This window comes from Trachemys scripta, chromosome 6 (genome assembly GCF_013100865.1).
Source record: "Trachemys scripta elegans isolate TJP31775 chromosome 6, CAS_Tse_1.0, whole genome shotgun sequence".
In the NCBI taxonomy this organism is placed as follows: Eukaryota; Metazoa; Chordata; order Testudines; family Emydidae; genus Trachemys; species Trachemys scripta.
Genome location: NC_048303.1, coordinates 119,514,438 through 119,534,771, shown reverse-complemented (window position 1 = coordinate 119,534,771; position 20,334 = coordinate 119,514,438). Strand labels below are relative to the sequence as shown.

General features: G+C 47.6%; 1 protein-coding gene across 1 annotated transcript in view; it reads left to right on the top strand.

Moving 5' to 3' along the window:
* LOC117879067 (glyoxylate reductase/hydroxypyruvate reductase-like) overlaps positions 1-18,648 on the top strand; it is a 27,552-nt gene extending 8,904 nt beyond the window's left edge. The window contains exons 2-9 of the mRNA XM_034773998.1: positions 3,889-4,019; positions 5,159-5,231; positions 6,647-6,763; positions 7,791-7,879; positions 10,013-10,117; positions 11,596-11,731; positions 12,263-12,393; positions 17,941-18,648. Of these exons, the coding sequence (XP_034629889.1) occupies positions 3,889-4,019; positions 5,159-5,231; positions 6,647-6,763; positions 7,791-7,879; positions 10,013-10,117; positions 11,596-11,731; positions 12,263-12,393; positions 17,941-18,062 (904 nt within the window). The 3' untranslated portion in view covers positions 18,063-18,648. The remainder of the gene's footprint in view (positions 1-3,888; positions 4,020-5,158; positions 5,232-6,646; positions 6,764-7,790; positions 7,880-10,012; positions 10,118-11,595; positions 11,732-12,262; positions 12,394-17,940) is intronic.
* The last annotated feature ends 1,686 nt before the right edge of the window (positions 18,649-20,334 follow it).

The window sequence follows — 20,334 nt, the reverse complement described above, 5'->3', positions numbered from 1 at the left end:
GGGGGGGGCTGTCAGGGGGCAGGAGTGTGGAGAGGGATCGGAGCAGTCAGGGGACAGGGAGCAGAGGGGTTTAGATGGGTTGGGAGTTCTGGGGGGGGCTGTCAGGGGGTGGGGAGTGGTTGGATGGGGCGTGGGAGTCCCAGGGGTCTGTCTGGGGGTGGGGGTGTGGATAAGGGTTGGGGCAGTCAGGGGACAAGAGGCAGGGAGGCTTAGATAGGGAGTGGAGTCCTGGGGGGCAGTTAGGGGCAGGGGTCCCAGGAGGGGGCAGTCAGGGGACAAGGAACGGGGGGAGGGTTGGGGGTTCTGGGGGGGCGGGAAGTGGGCGGGGCCAGGGCGGGGCTCCTCCCGTCCTCTTTTTTGCTTGCTGAAATATGGTAACCCTAGTATATGGAAACAGGAATTGCCCTGTAATACGGTGACCTACCCTTCCAAGGACCAGGAGGCCTGAGGCAGGCCAGCCAGTCCTGTTCAATCAGACCAGCCCATGCCAGATTAGCTGCCTCCCAGCCTAAGAAGGCTGGATTAATTGGGGTCAGGTGACAGACTGAGACATGGGGGGCCTCAGGAAAGGGCTGAGAAAAGACAGTTGGGTAGAGGAATTGCTGGGGGTGGATTGTGGAGGGCCAGGAAGGACTCCAGAGAACGTGCCTGAGAATCAGTGCTCTGCCCCCCGGAGTAAGAGACACTTAAATGGAGCCCTCAGGGTGGGCTAGGAGAACCCCAGTGGAGAAAGAACTCTTCAGTTGGTTGCATAGTTGTGACTCTGGTAGGGGACTGAAATCTGAGAGCCACATGAACCCTGGGAGAGGCTGAAATCTGGCTGAGGAAAACTGAGGCAGGCAGAGCCATGGGTGGCCAGCAGGGACTGCTGCAAGGCAGGCGTGCCCTGCTAGGACATATGATTTACCACAGATGGAGACCAGGGGGAAAGGAAAGTTTGGTACAATTCCTTGGCAGAGATTCCTCCTAATCCTTCCCTTGGAGGGGGCAGGCTTCACCCCAGGCCTTCTCCTAACAGAGCAGAGAGCAGCTCGGCCCTCCCCACAGTGCCACAGAGCTGGGGTGGTTTGCTAGAGGTGCAGGCCTCGGCAGAAGCGCTGGCCTCCTTGGTGCCAGGCTAATACTGAGTGGGGCAGGGTCACGAGTCCGCGTGGCGTTGTACAACTTGTCCCTCCCATACACTGCTTTGGTTGCTAAGGAGGCCATAGTGATCTAACTAGAGAGGCAGCAGGTGGCCAACAAGGTCAAACTAAAGTTTTTGCCCAAGTCACCACTGTGTGACCCAGTGGTGCTGGAACGCTTTTTGCAGTGGGGGTGCTGCCTCTCCCTGTGCCGCCTCTCCCCAGAACTGGGGTCGGCCGTCGGGACCAGGCCGTGGCTCCGGGGGAAGCGGGGGGGGGGGTGAACGCGGACAGAGGTAATGGCTGAGGCTGGGACCACAGCTGGGGGTGGGAGCAGAGCCCCGGGGGCGGATCCTGCAGATGGGATCCCGGCGTGGGGCCAGGAGCAGAGCTCCAGGTGCGGGGCTGACGGCCGGAACCCCGTGCAAAACCTGGGGGTACTGCAGCACGCCCCACACCCCTAGTTCCCATACCTATGGTGTGACCATGGTTTTAAGCTGGCGCAGCTGCTGGTTTCGGTGGAATTACACTGGTCTAAGAATGATGGAGCAAAGTAAAGAATTGGGCGGTATGTCTTCAGTGGTGTTTTGAATTCACACCGCCCCTCCCAAACAGACGGTACCACAGCCTCCTCCTGTGTAAAGAAAGAGGTGTTTCCTCACACCTTTAGTGCAATCACCCATTTTGACAAATAGAGAGTTAATCGGTTCACTGCCGCTGTTTAATATGCAGTCTGGAACCAAGAGTAAGGAAAGACTCAAACCATGAGTATCCACCATGAGATCCCACCACTAGAATCTAAAGGACATGGTATTTGGAGGTAGGGACCATCTTGTTTGTACAGCACCTGTACGATGGAGTCGTGGGGCCTTGGCACCCCTGCAATAGAAGCATGCTAAGTGATTTCTTCAGTTGCACCCATCCCGTTGGTCTGACGATGAAATTTCTCCTGTCAAAGCTTTAAAACTCAAAATAAGCAGACAGTCATTATCTCTTTTAATAAAGGAAAATTAAAATGCTGCTCCTTAGAACACAATTGCCCAAAGATTTTGGTTGCAGCTAACTAATTACAAAATCCCATGCCTAAAGAAGGATTAAATAAACTGGGCTGGTTAAAATCCCTAATGGAGAAAATTTGGTGTTTTCTCCCCTACAGGAAACCTTCCAATTCTTAGACTGTTACTGCAAGATTATTTTTATAACAGCCTAAATACATGTGTTTGCACTTCAGTGAGCACAGACTTTCATCTGGTTAATAGACTCCGAATGTCACAAAACCTGAAACAATGATGCCAATTTTTGATCCACATGTAAAATCTCTGGCAGTGCAACCTGCAAAAGGAAACGAATCACGGCTGTGAGTGGGGTATGATGCTCTAGATGCCTGAGCAATGCGAAGCTGAGACTGATGACAGGCACCAAACCCTCAACACAAAATTAAATTCAAAACCTGGCCTCTGGCTGGGCCGGTGACCTAGCCAGGAGGGGAATATGCTTCTGTCTAGGATAACTGGGTTCTGCATTCTTGCTCTTACTGCTGGTGGGGTCTTAGAGCATTGCAGGGATTAAGGGCCAAACTCATCCCTGGAGTAAGTGGCCTGGCTCCTGTGGAGTCACACTAGGAAGGAATGTGGCCTCTCAGATGGAGAGTGGGGTTAGGTCTCAATTCCTATAGCAGTTAAACACAATATAATAATGACGGGTGATTCACAGAATCATGGAATCTCAGGGTTGGAAGAGACCTCAGGAGGTCATCTAGTCCAACCCCCTGCTCAAAGCAGGACCCAGTGTAATTCTGGAGTAACTCCAGCAAAGCTAATGGATTTACATGCATAAAGTGACCACACATCTCCGTTTTACTGAGCCCATCCTGTTTGTCCATATGAAGTGTCCTGGTGAAACTGACATCACCCACCACAGCATTGTCTTTTTACACCTTTTACACCTTGTGTTACTGAATGAAGTCCCTCTTTCAACACGTAGGGACACACTCTGCTTCCAGTTACCCTGGAATGCTGGACCGAACCCAAGGAAGTTAATAGAGTTACGCTGTATTTACACCCAAATAACTGAGACGACAATTGTCCCAGGAGGACAATAGAACTGGTTACAGTACAGTGACAGGAAACCATTCGCTAGAGACCATTCAAGATTTGACACCAAACACTGCAGTGGTAACGGTAGCTCTTCTGAAATTGCCTCATGTACAAATTAGGTATCTGATAAACCCAGACTTTTAATTTTAGTGGTTCTCTTCATTTTCTGATCCTGTTTGGAGAAATAGATATCGCTTGCCCCGAAAAAATAATTCACAAGCAGCACACACTGAACAGATACTTAGCACTTCTGGGACACGTTCTCCTTTCTAACGGGCTCCATTGTAACTTGGCACAGAGCTCGCTGGTCCAAGAGCAGGCCAGAGAACATGCTGTACCTCCAAGAGCCATTGCTTCCTGCCCTGCTATCCCCTGGATCTGTGATGTTCTAGAGTAAAACATCACCACAGGTTTCCCTCACCCAGCCCACGGGCCCAGCCAGCTGCTCTGATTGTCCAACAAGGTGAGTACCCAGGTCTCCTCTCAGTCTCCCTCTAGCCTCTTGCTCACAGGGGTAGTTGGGAGACTAGCCAGACATTGTCTAGCGTTGCAATCTGAGCAGGAGGGCAAGGGGGCTTTGCTACCTGGTAAGGGCTGTAGCAAACTAGCCCTGTGTGCTTTACAAGCCGCAGCCACGACCCAGATACGTTTCCCCGTCTCTCCTCTTGCAGCTGCAACATTGAGCAGTGGGATTCAGATGAGCCGGTGCCACGCTCGGAACTCCTGGAGAAGGTTGCTGGGATTCGAGGCTTGTATTGTCTCCTGACAGAGAAGATAGATGCCGAAGTGCTGGACGCGGCAGGTAGGGCATCGGATACTTTGAAATTGTCTGCATGGCAGGAGCAGTGGCAAATGAGATGCCCCCAAACGATCGTGCTTTCATGTCCACTCATGCTAGTTTGCTCCCATTTTACATTATTGATGGTCAGGTGTGGAAGCTCAGCAGCTGAAATCGGCTTTGAAGGGGCCCTTCTACTTCCCAGTGTGTTCATCTGCCATCTACACTGGAATCAGTCCACGAGGCAGGTTTCTTTCTGAGTGGCCATTTCCCTGATTTGAATTAGGGTTCTGCGTGCACCCTGCTATTTGGCTGGGGGGTAGCCAGGGGTCTGTTTGGGTAGCTGAGGAACGATTTTTAAAATCACTTAAAGAAGAGGATCCTGTTGTAATCCAATGCTGTGAGCTAAAGGAGTAAATTCATTAGCAAGTAGCAGTAGTAGGCTTTTATCCTCAGCTGCAAGAATCTGATGCAACTCACCCTCTGAGGAGCGCTGCACAGGTATAACACAGTGGGAATATGAGACAGCTGTCTGCAGAACATGGTGTGGTGAGGGGACAGGGAGGGTACGACGGAGCTAAGATAAGCACCCATGCCCTAGCCAGTGGTCGCTGTTGTGGTTGTTTGCAGGAGGAGTCATAGAAGGTTGCTAGCACTATAGAATAATAGAATTATAAGGCTGGAAAGGACCTCAAGAAGTCATCAAGTCCAGCCCCTTGCGCTGAGGCTGGACTAAGTAAATCTAGACCAGTCCTGATGGGTGTTTGTTCCACCTGTTCTTAAAAACCTCCAGTGATGGGGATGCCACAGCGTCCCTTGGAGGACTACTCTTGAGCTGAACTATCCTTAGAGTTAGAAAGTTTTTCCTGGTATCTAACCTAAATCTCCCTCACTGCAGATTAAGCCCATTGATTCTTGTCCTACCTTCAGTGGACATGGAGAACAATTGATCCCCGTCCTCTTTGCAACCAATCTTATCATAGCTGAAGACTGTTTTCAGATCCCCCCCTCAGTCTTCTCAAGACTCAAGCTATTGAATGTGTGCAGTAGTAGATCTGGCCTAGCTCTTACCCAGCACGGAGGTGAGGCTGCCAACGTTGTTACACACCCAAGCTCTGGTTGGAGGTGAACGTCAGTCCATTTGTTCTCTCCTCCAACCACAGGGCCCAGCCTGCAGGTGGTCAGCACGATGTCAGTGGGCTATGATCACGTGTCTCTGGAGGAGCTGAAGAAGAGGTACAATGTGCTATTGTGGTTTAGTCACAAGTTGTACAAATGGAATAGTCACCGCAGTCCTGTCTCCACAAGGACGGAAACGGGGGTCGTTTAAAGGTCTGACCGCCCTTGGGCTGGCTCCAGGAGCTCCTTGTTACATTGGAATCTCAGTCACTCCCTACTTTGTTAGGAGCCTGGTGCCGTCCATCAAGATTATAAACGATGCCAAAGCAGACGTCACGGAAACCACCCCGTTTAGCACTAACGTCTATCATCATCCCCACCCTTCCTGGCCGTGTCAGCAAGACAGCCAAAGAGGTCCTGGGTTTGGAGACTGATGGCTCAGCGAGGTCAGCGATAGGAAGTTAGCAAGGAGAGCAGCCATGCAATCCCTGGTCTTTGTAGAATGAAGGACCTCAGTCCCAGATCTGGCCCCTCCCTCGTTTGTTTGTCTCCCATACTTAGGGGACCTCTGTGTCTTTGTGACCCCTCCCATCTCCTGAAGGGGAAGTCACCCCCAGGAGCTCCAGCCCCTTCTTGAAGGTTAAATAGACTGGCACCTTGTAGGAGCAACAAATGTGTTTTACAAGAGAAAGTACCATTCAGTGTGTGATTATCTAATGCACAAAAATGAATAACGAGCCACATAAATATTATTAGCATAAACAGAACCGCACGGCATCTGCTCTGCACCACACTCATCCTCCTTCTTCACAGTCAGCCACCCCACCTGCACTGTCCCTGCTTGCAAACGCTAGCCTCACCTTTTCCCCTGCCATGATGCCAATCCCCAATCTCCTCAAGTGGCCCTTCTTAGGGTTTTTTTTTAATGCAGTTGCAACGTTCCCTGGAAAAACCCAATTCCTGAAACAGAGTCAATAGGAGTCAATAGATGCCTCATCCCAGTGTTGAGTTATATTTAAACCCCGAAATCACCTCAGGTGGAATGACTAGATAGGCCTCCATTTTCAGAAGCAGCTAATGATTTTGGGTATCTGTCTTGACACGTTGGGGGAGGGGATCAGTTTTCAGAAAGCATCGAGCGCTTGCTCTCTGGTAATCAGCCCCCTGGAAATGTCTCAAGTGTGGCCTGAAAAAAAACAACAACCCAGTAGCAAAATTTGGCTCAGCTATAATGCTCAAAGTTCACCAAAATATTTTTGTAGAGGCTCAGTGACTTTCAGCGAGTTTCCCGTCCATCACAAACCTTCAACCACATCGATGTGCTGGGTTTTCATACTGAACTTTCGCACAGCTCTAATCATAGCTTCAATCCAAGACCTGTCTGTAAATCTAGAGAAACATTTATTTCTGAGGACATGTGGCATAACCTTCATATCCTAATGGTCTAGAAACACTTCAGGTGCGACCGTTCCTACATTGAGAAGACTCCAGTAATGTAACGGTGTATTTGTTATTTGTGTCCTTTGATGCAGAGGAATCAGATTAGGATACACACCAGACGTATTGACTGAAGCAGTTGCTGAACTCACAGTTGCTCTTCTTCTCGCAACCTCCCGTCGACTGTTAGAAGCTGTGGATGAAGCTAAGAAGTAATTTTTTTTTGGTCTTTATTCAAACTCCTTAGTGAAAACTGTTTATGTCGAGTCTGTCGGCAGGAAGTGAAAGACCAATGTTTTGGTGAGTAAACAACCAAAAGATGGGGAGTTGGACAAGTATTTTAGGAACATATTCTCCTCTCTGTGATTAGTATTTTTATAGACGATACTTCACATGTCCTGAGATGAGAAAATATAGTCTATGGGTATGACTGCGCGGCAGTCAGATGTGTGACTTCAGCACGTGTACACATACCCAAGCTAGCTTTGATTCGGCTAGTTTGAATAACAACAGCAGCAGCAGGGGATTCACACAATGTATATGGAGAACAAGAATGTTCAGAGTTAATGATGTATGCAGTATTGTTGTAGCTGTGTCAGTCCCAGGATTTTAGTGAGACAAGGTGGGGGCGGTAATATCTTTGATTGGACCAGCTTCTGTTGGTCAGAGAGACAAGCTTTCAAGCTTACACAGAGCTGAAGAATGGGACGGGATAGCTCAGTGGTTTGAGCATTGGCCTGCTAAACCCAGGGTTGTGAGTTCAATCCTTGAGGGGGCCATTTAGGGAATTGGGGTAAAAATCTGTCTGGGGATAGGTCCTGCCTTGAGCAGGGTGTTGGACTAGATGATCTCCTGAGGTCCCTTCCAACCCTGATATTCTATGATACCTCCCCCACCTTGTCTCTCAACAATGGCTAATCTAAGGTTTGTGCGGGAAATAAACCATTATTGCTTCAAAGCAAAAATCAACCACTAATTAATGAGGGTTAAGGATGAAACTTTCCCTGGGGGTAGGTTATCCCATAGCTGCCTGCTCTAGGTGTTCTTGCAACTTCCTCCTGGCCAGTGTTGGAGACAAGACTACTGGGCTAGATCAAGCCTTGGTCTGACCCAGTCTGGCAAATCCTGTTAAATGATCAACCAGAGCTAAATAGAAACAGTCTCCACATTCCAAAGTGCAGGGGAAGGGTGAATGCCGTACTGTGTATACCTGAAATAGTTTCCAATCATCTTTTAAAGCGGTGGCTGGGGAACCTGGAAGCCTCTGTGGATGTGTGGCTATGGTCTGACAGATAGCACTGTGGGGATTCTAGGACTTGGAAGAATAGGTAAGTTGCAAAATCCGTGGAGAGTTTTCATACAGAGCTGGCCAAAATGGTCTGTATTTGGATTTCTTTTGCTAAAAAATCAAATGGATGAAAAGAGACCAAAAAAATCAAACAGAGTTAGAGTCGAAATCTGAGTATTTAATTTAAAAAATCATGAGGTTGCTTTTTTTTACATTTCCGTTTTTGTATCAATGAATATAAAAAAGTAGATCTGGTCAACATTTTAGAATTTGCCAATTTTTAAAAAAATTTTGCAAAATTCTCCTCCTCCAATGTTTTGGCTGTCTACAGAGCTGGGCAACATTTTTCAACGTTTGAGAATGAAGGAAACACGGTGAAAAAACTTTTCATGAATATTTTTCCTTTTTGGATCAGTTCTAATAAAAACACCATTAAGTGCTTCCACTTTGTTGCTTATACATTTCTAATGCTCCAGTGGTGGATCGATCTAGATGTCAAGGATTGATTTTGTATAGGTCTGATAGTCTACTACCTCGCACCGTAAGACCTCATTTATACATGTGCAATGTCACTACCGCTGGTATAAACGAATGAAGAATTCTTATATGGCATTCTACACTTTGTACATTTGTCAGTAGAGCCGGGCAAAATTTGCTTGGCAAATAATAAATTTGCCACAGAAAATGCATTTTTTGCGAGGCATTGAAACTACTTGAGAATTCTGGTCAAATCTGGCAAATAGTTTTAACCAAAAATAGATTTTTTTTCCCCTGAAAAAGTTGAAATGGTTCATTTTGGCCATTTTGAAACAAAATGGTTTGACTTTTTGTTTGAAGCAATGTTTCATTTAGAAATGCAGCTAATTACATAATAACAAAAAGGAAGATTCAAAGCACCTGAAAATGACCCAAAATGAAATGGAAAACTGGTAAAAAATTGTTTCAGGTCAAATAAAATGTTTTGGTGACCCCAAAACTAATTTTTTTCAGGGTCCCCCCCCCCCCCCCCAATGAGAAATACTGAAAAAAATCAGTTGTGGTTTGAAACCAACCAATTTTTTTCAGATCCCCCGTCCCCCGACCAAAACATCAATTATTTACTCAACTCTGCTTCTAAGTGACAACATAAAGTGTTGGGCAGTGGCTATTTCATCCCTCGATCTGCTAAAATCCTTTCAAAAACCACTAAATTCCACTTACGCCCTACTAAATCCACAGGGGTGACTTTTGCCCTCACGGCACGGTGTAGAGCAGGTTAGGATTACGATAAAAGTATTTGCTGTATTTGCACATTGGCATCAATTGGATTAGCAGGTGATCAGCACCTCTGAAATTGGGCCACTTTTTAGGTGCCTAAATATGGAGTTATGTCCCTAGATTTAAAAATGTCGCCTCATTGCCTCAGTTTCCCCATCTGGACTGTGGAGAGCAGACCTAATCCTGTTTGTTTAGGCACCCCATCAGGTTGTCATGAAAATGAGTTGGTGCTTGTAAAGTGCTTGGAGGAAGAAAGGCGATTGTTATTAGGTTTCTATACCGTCACCACAAGAAAGTAGGACAATGGATGCACTTCCTGGGGCATGGTTACTTGCCAGACTATTTAATAACGGCACTAACCAAATCCAATTGGTTACTAAACAAGATACAGGAGGTGTTCTTTGCAAACAGAAACGACCTAGACCAGGTGCACTTGGGCTGGAAGTTATTGTAGGGGCTCAGCATCTCCCACAGAAAGCCCTTGGCTGAAACAGTTGGGCGAGAAGAGGTCCCAGACTGGCATGTGGATGTGTTCTTCATGGCATCATCCCATCTCAACACTGAACAGATTATTCCCCTGTGTTCAGTAAATCTGGCCCGGTCGTTCTACAGTGACCTCTCCACTCAGCAAGTCTCTCTTCCCTTGGGAGTGGGCTGAGGGGTGGTGTCTGGAAGGGACTGCTGCCATGTCCTGAGATCCATGCAGATTTGGGAGACCCCTCACAGGTGTAGGGAGGTGGACACCTGCTTATCCCACAGGGCAGTAAAGCCCCTTTCCACAACCTGAAAATGTAAAGGAAACTCACCTGAGGGATTCCTGCCCCCTGCACACTGGTTCTCCTGCAGAGGGGGAGAAATTGCACAGCAGATGAGCAGCGATAAGGTGGAACTCATGGCTGTAATTCCCACCTTATAGGAGCAGCTGTCATGGCCCGGTTAAAGCCATTTGGAGTCAAGAGATTCCTCTATGCCGACACTGGCCCGAGACCTGACATGGCCACCAAGATCCCGGCCGAGTTTGGTAAGATGGAACAGAGCGTTTTTCAGACAGTGGAGAAGTCCAGCTGGAATCCCACCTCACTAATGCAAAACCTGAACTGCCGGAAAACCTGTTTTCCTAACTACCCGACTAGGGAGCTTCCCGCCTTGCATGTGTATGGGCTGTGAAGTGGAAGCTTTAGTTTAGATTAAAAATAGAGGCAGACTGGGGTTCCCCCAGCCATCCTTTCAGAACACCCCCATTTAAAAGCCCTGAGTCAGGCCTCCCCTGCAGAAAATATGAGATTGGCATAGAAATGATGAGATTTTAAAAATCGTAAGTAACGGATTCCTTTTATTTGCGTTGTGGTTTCTGAGCCTGTAAGGGTCTCATCTTTTCATGTTTTTCCGCAATCATGAGACCCAGAAATATGCTTTTTATAACAGTTTTCAATGAAAGCTGAGATTCTCATGGAAACACATGACTCCAGGAGCTGGGGCTTTAAGAAAAACGCTCCATTTTGTGAGACTCAAGATCAAACCATGAGAGCTGGTGACATCGCTTAAGTCCAGAGAAGCAGTTTGGTTTTAAAGCTTTTCCCTCCTATTTATTTAGCCACAAGTCTTTTTGTATCATTTCCAAGGGGTAGCCCATCACGTCAGCATATTGCAAATGACATGGTTGATTCAAAGCCCAGGGAAGTCACTGAGCACCGATGTAATTAAGTGCGACCAATCACCCCCATGCCGTATTATCCAGACAATACACACAGAAAGAGTTTGCCCCCAACTGCTGTGACTGCAGACTCTAAAACGGTAAAATGGCTCTTTCTGCAAAGGTACTTTTAACGCGTTTCGCTGGTGTAACTTGCTCTGTGCCTCGAGGTATGTCTCCCAGACTAGCCAGCATGCCCATTCTCAGCTGGGCATTTTGAACTGTGACGATCAGCCGCATCCACTGGGGCAGGAGTGGGAGAGACTGCAGGCCGAAGGGGTGGGGAGGAGCCGCTACGTGCTCTGGCCCAGGGCCCCACAAACCACCTCTGGGTGTGCTCATTGCAGATGGGAAGGGCTTGTCAGAAAGCTGCAGGCCTGTGGAACTCAGAGGATGTCAATAACTACCTTAAACTGGACTAACCAGTTCCACTTGGAGGAAATTGTTTACATGAATTTACAGTAAACGTAAAATATTCTGGGCCCCCAAGAATATTCAGACTAGGGCCATAGGACTGGAAGGGGCCTCCTGGGACATCAAGTCCAGTCCCTCCTACAGCAACCCCGTATAACATCCTGTTAACAAACTTATCAAGCTCCATCTTAAAACTAGTTCGGTTGTCTGCCCCCACTGCTCCTATTGGAAGCCTGTTCCATTGCCTCGCTCCTCTGGTCAGAAACCTCTTTCTAGGTCAGTCTGTTATCTGTGGACTCTGGTCAATGCAGCGCAAAGATAAATCCGAGGGTTTTTCCAATGGTATGTGCCTTTTTTTTAATCTCTCAGCCTTTCTGCTTTATTCTGAATAGTGCCACTGGAGGAATTGGCTCGGCATTCGGACTTCGTCGTTGTGTGCTGTGCCTTAACTCCTGAAACACAGGGCATCTGTGGCAGCAGCCTTTTCTCCCTAATGAAGGATACTGCCATCTTTATCAACACCAGCAGGTGAGGTAGGACAGGAGGGAAAGAAAGATCTTCGAGCCGAGGCTCAGCAAGATAAACACACAGATGTCACACTGGAGAACATAAACTTCTGACACAAATCCTTCCATGATCACAGAGGGAGACAAGATTTATATTCCCAACTCTGACGGCCTCCCAGCTCAATAGAATAAAATCAACTTTCAAGCAATTATTAAAAATAAAAGGCTTACGTTGGTGTAATCCGACAACACGCTGATCGAGGGAGATGTATCATGACACAGGCAAATCCCATCCAGAGGATTCGGGTCTCATTAGATAAGCTGATCCCACACATAATACAGTATGAATCATGCCGGAGGACAGAACCGTAAGCCCCTGGCCTCAGAGTTTATTATAAAGCAGCCTTTAAGATCAGACTGCTGGGCACTCCAACTTTATCCAACCCCGTTGTTCACGCTTTCACCAGATAACTAAGGCTCTTGGCTGCAAGAACAGCTACACAGAAAAGATGTCCAGAAGTTGATAGCTACTTTGTTTTTCTTTTCCCAACAGGGGCGGTGTAGTGAACCAGGAAGACCTGTACCAGGCATTGGTCAATGGTCAGATTGCAGCGGCTGGCCTGGATGTCACGGAGCCTGAGCCTCTGCCTACAGATCATCCTCTTTTAAAACTTAAAAACTGCGGTGAGTCTGTGTTGAAACCTGCTGAAGAGCAGTGGCTGAAAATGGTGATTTGAGAATTTCAAACTATGACCTGATTTCTAGAGCAGGCAGCCTCTCCTTGGGCTGGTTTGTAGTTGTTTCAATGGAACAGTATTCCTTTGGAAAAGGCAGCTGCATTGATATGAAAATCACTTGCCAAGCAGGTGGCTTGGGGTGGCCACTCTGGAGAAAGGCGGCACGTCCACCTATTTGGCGGCAATTCGATGGACGGTCCCTCACTCCCACTTGGAGCGAAGGACCTTCCGCCAAATTGCCGCCGCAGATCGCGATCGTGGCTTTTTTTTTTTTTTTGCCGCTTGGGGCAGCAAAAACCCTGGAGCTGGCCCTGATGAAAATGTTTGGGGAGAGCGTGTCAATTTTGACAACATTTTTGACAGGAGGAAGTTGACAGTAATCATTCAGACGTTTCACATTTCATTTCAATATTGTCAAAATGTTTCATTTCAACAAGGTAGACATGTTTCATTTTGACTTTATCGTTTCGATCCATTTCAGTGAAACTTTTATATTATATTCAAATCACAATTGTGATATTATGTTAGATTTGTAGCTCATAATTACTACTATGTATGCTAATTAATACTTTGTGTTATATTACAGTATAATGTTTTGACACTATCAAAACAAAATGTTTGGATGTTTCTGAATTAACTTTTTTTTTTTTAATTTCTGTTCTGTGGCAGAATTTCTACATTTTGACCAATTCAGAATGAAACCAAATGACAAATGTCAGAATTTCCCACAAAATAGAAATTCCAGTTTCCAGCCAGCTCAGGGGTTCATTTCTGCGTGTTTGTTTTTCCAATGTTCCTTACAATCCTGTGGATTCTGCATATCAATTAATCTCCTTTAAGAGATGTGCATCCTGGAATAAAAAATAATAGGTCAGACCCTCAGCTGGTGTCAATCAGTATAACTCCATTGTAGTCAGTGGTGCTGCACCATGGTGCATGGAGAAAGACCACGGTGCATGGAGAAAGACACAACTTTAACTCTGCATTAAAACAGTCTTGATTTCAATGATCACATTATTTCTTAAATAGTACAACATCATACAAAATGTTTGTATTATATACACCCTTGTATATCTTATCATTTTCCCCATTCTTTTTCTATGACCACTAATTTCATTGTCATAAAGGGCCAGTAAATCAGTACTGATTTAGGGTCAGATCCTCAGCTAATTACATCACATGAGGATTTGAGCCTTTGACTTTATATGGTACCTTCCCTCTAATTTAGTAATTTGGTCAATACTAGTGTACTGTATTTTCTTTTCAATCAACAGAAGTGAAAGTCCTTTAGGGCCAAATTAGGGAAGGAGGCAGTTAACTACAAATTTGGTGGCTTAGATGTGCCCGTACATTTTCACCCTTACTCTAAGACAGATACTGGATGTGTAAGTATGGCTTGCAGTGTATTTCCATGGGCCTCACTTGTCTGGCATACACAGAGTAATACAAAACACTCCAAAATGTGTATCTAAAGCTCTAGGCCGGGGTAGGCAATCTATGGCACGTGTGCCAAAGGCAGCACGCGAGCTGATTTTCAGTGGCACTCACACTGCCCGGGTCCTGGCCACTGGTCCGGGGGGCTCTGCATTTTAATTTAATTTTAAATGAAGCTTCTTAAACATTTTAAAATCCTTATTTACTTTACATACAATAGTTTAATTATATATTATAGACTTATAGAAAGAGACCTTCTAAAAAACGTTAAAATGTATTATTGGCACGCGAAACCTTAAATTAGAGTGAATAAATGAAGACTCGGCACATCACTGCTGAAAGGTTGCCGACCCCTGCTCTAGGCTATTACATTTATTTGACAACTCACATCTCCTATATTCATTAACGATGTGCTGTAATGCATCCACACAAGGAGGCTGAATTAACTAGCTGTGATACAGATCCCTCATCCCCACAGTATCCTCATCCTTGCGTCTGATGAAGTGGGCATTCACCCACAAAAGCTTATGCTCCAATACTTCTGTTAGTCTTAAAGGTGCCACGGGACCCTGTGTTGCTTTTTACAGTATCCTCAGTGTATTTATTGTCAGAACATCCCTCAGAGGTAGGGAAGTGCCATTGTCAAGATAGATTAAGTGACCAGAAATCTGTGGTAGAGCAAGGAATTGAACTTGGGTCTCCAGAAGTGCAAGCTAGGACCCTAGCCGCTGGACTAGACTTCCTCTCCAATTAAGGTTGCATGGACCACCTTGACTGTTGGAGGACTCATTGGGGCAACCCTCCTGTTCCAGTGACATATTTTTCTCTGGAATTTCTCGTGGGTTTTTAAAAGAAAAAAGATGAGGAAAAAGAGAAAAAAGAACATTCAAAAGCAAGTGCTTCACTCTGCAGAACTTTGCTGGAGTGCAAAGAATTCATAATGACGTGTAAATTCCATATTGTGGAACTATTTAGCAAGATACCACCAGAAAAACAGCACCCATGCCTTTAAAAGGCCCACGCCAGAGCTCTGATCCCACCAACCTCAGGAGCTGTACAACAAGCACACCAAAACAGTGTTATACAAAGAGTGTCAGAGCGCTCCCTAACCCTCATGGCAACTTACAAGAGGCTAGTTCTCACCCTATGCTCCATCACCTTCAGGGGCGGCTCTAGGCACCAGCGCAGCAAGTGCGTGCCTGGGGCGGCAAGGCGCAGGGGGTGGCGTGCCGGTCACTGTGAGGGCAGGAGTCAGGCCGCCTTTGGTGGCATGCCTGCAGGAGGTCCGCCGGTCCCACGGCTTCGGCGGCAATTTGGCGGTGGGTACGATGAAGGCGCGGGACCAGCAGATCACCCGCAGAAATGCCGCCGAATCCGCGGGACCAGCAGACCTCCTGCAGGTGTGCTGCCGAAGGCTGCCTGACTCCCGCCCTCACGGCAACCGTCCAGAACGCCTGACTGCCGTGCTTGGGGCGGCAAAAAACATAGAGCCATCCCTGATCACCGTTGCGCTATGTTCCAGTGGGAGAGTTGCTGAAAAGGGTGGCAAGGATATTTTTATAGTGGGGAACGTGTATTTGCTTTACTCCCCTCCTTAAATGGCTGAACTGTGTTTGCTCAAACTACCAAAACAAAATATGCCATGCAAGAAGAGACCAAACCTAGTACATCGTAGCCCCAAAGCCAGAAGCTTCAGTAAGTTCTGAGTGAGATACGCGCAGGGCTGGTGCAACCATTTAGGCAAACTAGGTGGCCGCCTAGGGCGCCTAGTGGTTGGGGGCGCCTAAAAGCCAATCCACGTGGTGCTCAGGCACCAGCAATATTCAGAGCCAGGGCCCAGCTCCAGCAATACTCTCAGCCCCACCTGCAGCCCCCCCACGCCTTCCCCGAGTGTCCCTTGGCCCCGACTTGCTGCCCCCGCCTTTCATGCCCCCGAATCTCCGTGGGGGAGCAGAGCCTGTCTGTCTTTGTCTCCTCCATGCTGCTTCCCTGCAACAACTGCTGCCGCTGGGTCCTAGTGCCCCCCGACCACTGTTTGGGCAACCTGACTCTGAGCCTGCCCTTCCCCTCAGACCCTTTCATTTTCCAATGGGACCCTCCAGCAGCACAGGGGACCCCCCTGCCCGCAGTCACTGCTCCTGCCCCATGCTGGGCAAGGAGGCACCCCCATCCCTCACCTCCAGTGAGGCTACAGTCAGGGGCAACAGCAGGGGAGGAGGCACACGCAGCGCCCACCATGGGGGAGGTGAGGGAGATTCCAGGACCTGAGAGGGACCCTAGGAGCACATGCAGTGACAGTGGTGGGGGTTAGTGTGCTGCTGGGGGGGTGGGAAAGGGGGGCTCGTACCCCAGAGCTTGCTGCTGCTGGCAGGGAAAGAGCTGGGGGGAGTCCTCCTCTCTGGCCCCTGTCCCAGAGCAGCCTGCCTGTACCCCAAACTCATCCCCAGCTCTGCCCCACCCCCGAGCCCACACCCCCAGCCAGAGCTTTCACCCCCCCACTGCACCCTCAACCCTCTGCCCGAGCCCCTCCAGCACCCCAAACACCTTATCCCCAGACCTAACCAGAGCCCTCTCCCCCCACACCCCTACTCTCGCCCTGAGCCCCTCCCACACCCCAAATCCCCCATTCCCAGCCCCAGGCAGAGCCCTCACCTCTGCACCCCATCCCTCTGCACCCCTCCCATCCCAAAATTCCCTCCCAGAACCGGGGTTAGCTGCCGCAGGGGGGGGGGACTCCCTGGGTGCTATTATCAACAGTAGAATACCAAGGGAGGAAAAATCATTTTTGTAGTGGTAATGAGGCCAATGTATGAGGAGAGATTAATAAGACTGGGATTTTTCAGCTTGGAAAAGAGATGGCTAAGGGGAGATATGATTGAGGTCTATAAAATCATGACTGGTGTAGAGAAAGTACATAAGGAAGTGTTGTTTACTACTTCTCATAACACAAGAACTAGGGGGTCACCAAATGAAATTAATAGGCAGCAGTTTAAAACAAACAAAAGGAAGTTCTTCTTCACACAACGCACAGTCAACCTGTGGAACTCCTCGCCAGGGGATGTTGTGAAGGCCAAGACCATAACAGGGTTCAAAAAAGAACTAGATAAGTTCATGGAGGATAGATCCATCAATGGCTATTAGCTAGGATGGGCAGGAATGGTGTCCCTAGCCTCTGTTTGCCAGAAGCTGGGAATGAGCGACAGGGGATGGATCACTTGATGATTCCCTGTTCTGTTCATTCCCTCTGGGGCACCTGGCATTGGCCACTGTCAGAAGACAGGATACTGGGCTGGATGGACCCTTGGTCTGACCCAGTAAGGCCATTCTTATGTTCTTAACCATCTGGTCGCTTTGCCTGTTCTGGTCTTGTGAGCCACCAGGGGAGTGACATTTATAAGAATCCGGCAGGATTTGACTAAAACATCATCTTAACTTTAAAAATCCTTTTAAAACCCTGCAGGATTCGTGTAAATTTCAATCCCCTGCCAGCTCACACGGACAGAGCAGGCAGGCAGAGCGGCGGGTCGATGTGACTTGCATGCAGACAGAACACAGCTAGTAGGTCTAGTCTTAAGCCAGCCATTCCTGGCAGTGTCCTTTCAATTCTCCGGGCTTGCAGCCCTCCCTTGAAAATTCGGCTAAATTACAAGGGGTGAAGAGGCCTCTGTGAAGAGCCCAATTCCCCACCTCTGTTATACAATCTGTACTTCCCCCCTCCTGTCCTTAAACGTCCTCCTGGAATCATTTTAGCGAGGCAGCGTCCCTGCCAGTTGTATTCCCATGCAAAGTGCAGCCGTGCAGGTGAGGGCCCTGACAAGATCCAGCGTCAGTGGAATCCTGGTGTCTTCAATCGGCTGTGGCTTTGGAGCTGAGTGCGGTGTGTCCCAGCAGCCGATCCTCTCCCATGGCCAGGGCGAACACTGTCAGGGGACATCTGCACAGGGAGTGATGAACGCTGATGAGAGGGTGAAATTCACAGGGGCTCAGGCCCTTTGATTGCGATTGCAGGTCCCGCACCAAGAAATGATCTCTCTGAACTTTGTTCCCTTTCCGTTTGCAGTTATTCTCCCCCATATCGCCAGCGCTACGGTGGCTACCCGGAACGCCATGGCCGCCTTAGCTGCCAACAATTTACTGGCAGGCCTTCAGGGAAAAGCCATGGGCAAGGAGGTGCCACTCTGAGGGGGACGCAAAGCACACACTCTCCTTGTGCTCACCCTCCTGCAAATCGCCCCTGGCCTGGATGAATGCAGCCTGCCATTGCTGGGAGCAGTTTGATTGGCGGAGGTCCCCTGGCAAACTGTTGGAGGGTGAAAGCACCATTGTTTTCTTCACCGAGAGAAAGAATAGGCCAGTTCTACTGGTGTCCAGCTCTTGGGAGCCAGCAGCCCATCTCCCTCTCCTCCCATTACCAACGGGCTGCAGCTCAGCGTATGTATTACATATTGTGCCGTGTCTCCCCACAGCGTTCGGTGCTGCTGGAGGGTCTACGGACACTCCCCCTCCCCCACCCCGACATTAGCAGCTGGTTATAGTGAGTGTGTTCTGCTCGTTGCTGGACGTGAATGTCACCAAGAGATAAGCAATCGCTTTCGAATGTGACCTTTTTTCTTAAAGCTAACTTGGCATTTGCTAAGGGGGAGAGGGTTCATTAAAATTGTCTGTAGTCTTATTGTGCATTAGGCAATCAGCAGGGAAGATCTCCAGTAAATTTGCATTTTTAGAATGGGCACATTCCCAGAAATAAAATGTATAACATTGTTATCAACCTTGGTACTTTTTTTTTTTAGTTTAATTTTCTTTGTGAATTCAGATTATGTTCTCCTTGTTATGCTGGAACCTCTGAAAGCTACTGTCCATTAACGACGTGAAAAGACCTTTCCATTTCTACTGTGTTAAACAATATGGTTGCCAAACTGCAAAAGTTTTGATGTTCCTAATTAACCAAAATGAAATCTTTATCCCCACCTCTTGTATTCTCTTCCTCATATCTTAGTGTCTTATTTCAGTGCAGCATGTTACATCTGCTGCATTAAGAGTAAGATTCTCAAGGGTTTTATTTTTCATACTACGTGCTTCATTTGTCCCCAGTCACCATGTGTATTTTCTCAGTTGTTCCATATTTATTTTACGGACAGTAGATGTGATTCATCATACTCTGACTGGAAATTATTACTAGGTCTTTTTTCCCCCAGTCACAGCGTGTAAAAAGGACTAAAATGATGGTGTTGTCTGAGGAAGAGAAACACATACGGACGGGGGAGAGGGAAGAGCAAATGAATCAATGACTTTAAAGAGTGGTGTAACTTACATGCGTGATCTAAGTGTACTGGAAAATAAGTGTAAGGAGTAAAGTGGTGAAAATGAGTGGGCCAGTCTGGCATTCAATGTGCGTGCAAAATGAATGTCTCGTGCACACCCAGGCTATGCCTCCACTGGAGTTTTAAGGTGAGGGTGGACTGGACAAGTTGTAGTTCTAGAATCCTAGAGGAGAACCTAGAGCCCATCTCAACCAGCTAAATCAAGGCAAATCAATTTTTCAACCCGCTCTATTCCTAAGCCATGGGCTTGGAAACAGAGCACGATGGTCAACTCCTGCTTCCCCTTCCTTGTGCAAGTAATCACTCTGTCTTCACTGGGGCTACTCACTTGAGTAAGGGAACAGGATGTGTTCCACTGCTGACCAGTCCACAAGTAGGATAAACCCTTCCATGGGCTGTTGTCTCAATAATTTACCACTCATGTAGGGAGATTCAGATTCCTTACAAGTTCCCTAACTCTTTTGGCCAGAACATTATCAGAGGCAGAGCAACATGCATCTTTCTACAGCACTTGGCCTAAAGCTACAAGTCCAGTGGATTCATTAAATGTTTATTAATGCTTAGTCTTGGTGTACCTTCACAGACTATTTCCACTGTCTGGGCCCTGACGAGGACGGGTCATGGTGGGATGGGCAGGTGTCTGGTAGGAGCTTGTTGAGGCTAGAGAGAGGGAGGAACTAGCAGCAGAAAGACAGGTCAACACAGGAGAGAGTCTGAACTGTACTGGGGGATGGAGCAAAGGGAGCCAGAAGGTTTGCTGGGGACAAGGGGTGGGATAAGGCTGGCTAAGCTTCAGAGACACATCTCATTCTGGGGAGGCTTATATATGAGCAAATAAAAAAAACACAGTAAGAGAACCAAAGAAGTGCCACTGGGGCTAAACAACAAAGTTAAAGAAGCAGTGAGAGACAAAAAGGCATCCTTTAAAAAGTGGAAGTTAAACCCTATTCAGGAAAATAGAAAGGAGCATAAATTCTGGCAAATGAAGTGTAAAAATATAATTAGGAAGGCCACAAAAGAATTTGAAGAACAGCTAGCCAAAGACTCAAAAAGTAATCGCAAACATTGTTTTAAGTACATCAGAAGCAGGAAGCCTGCTAAACAACTAGTGGGGCCACTGGACAATAGAGATG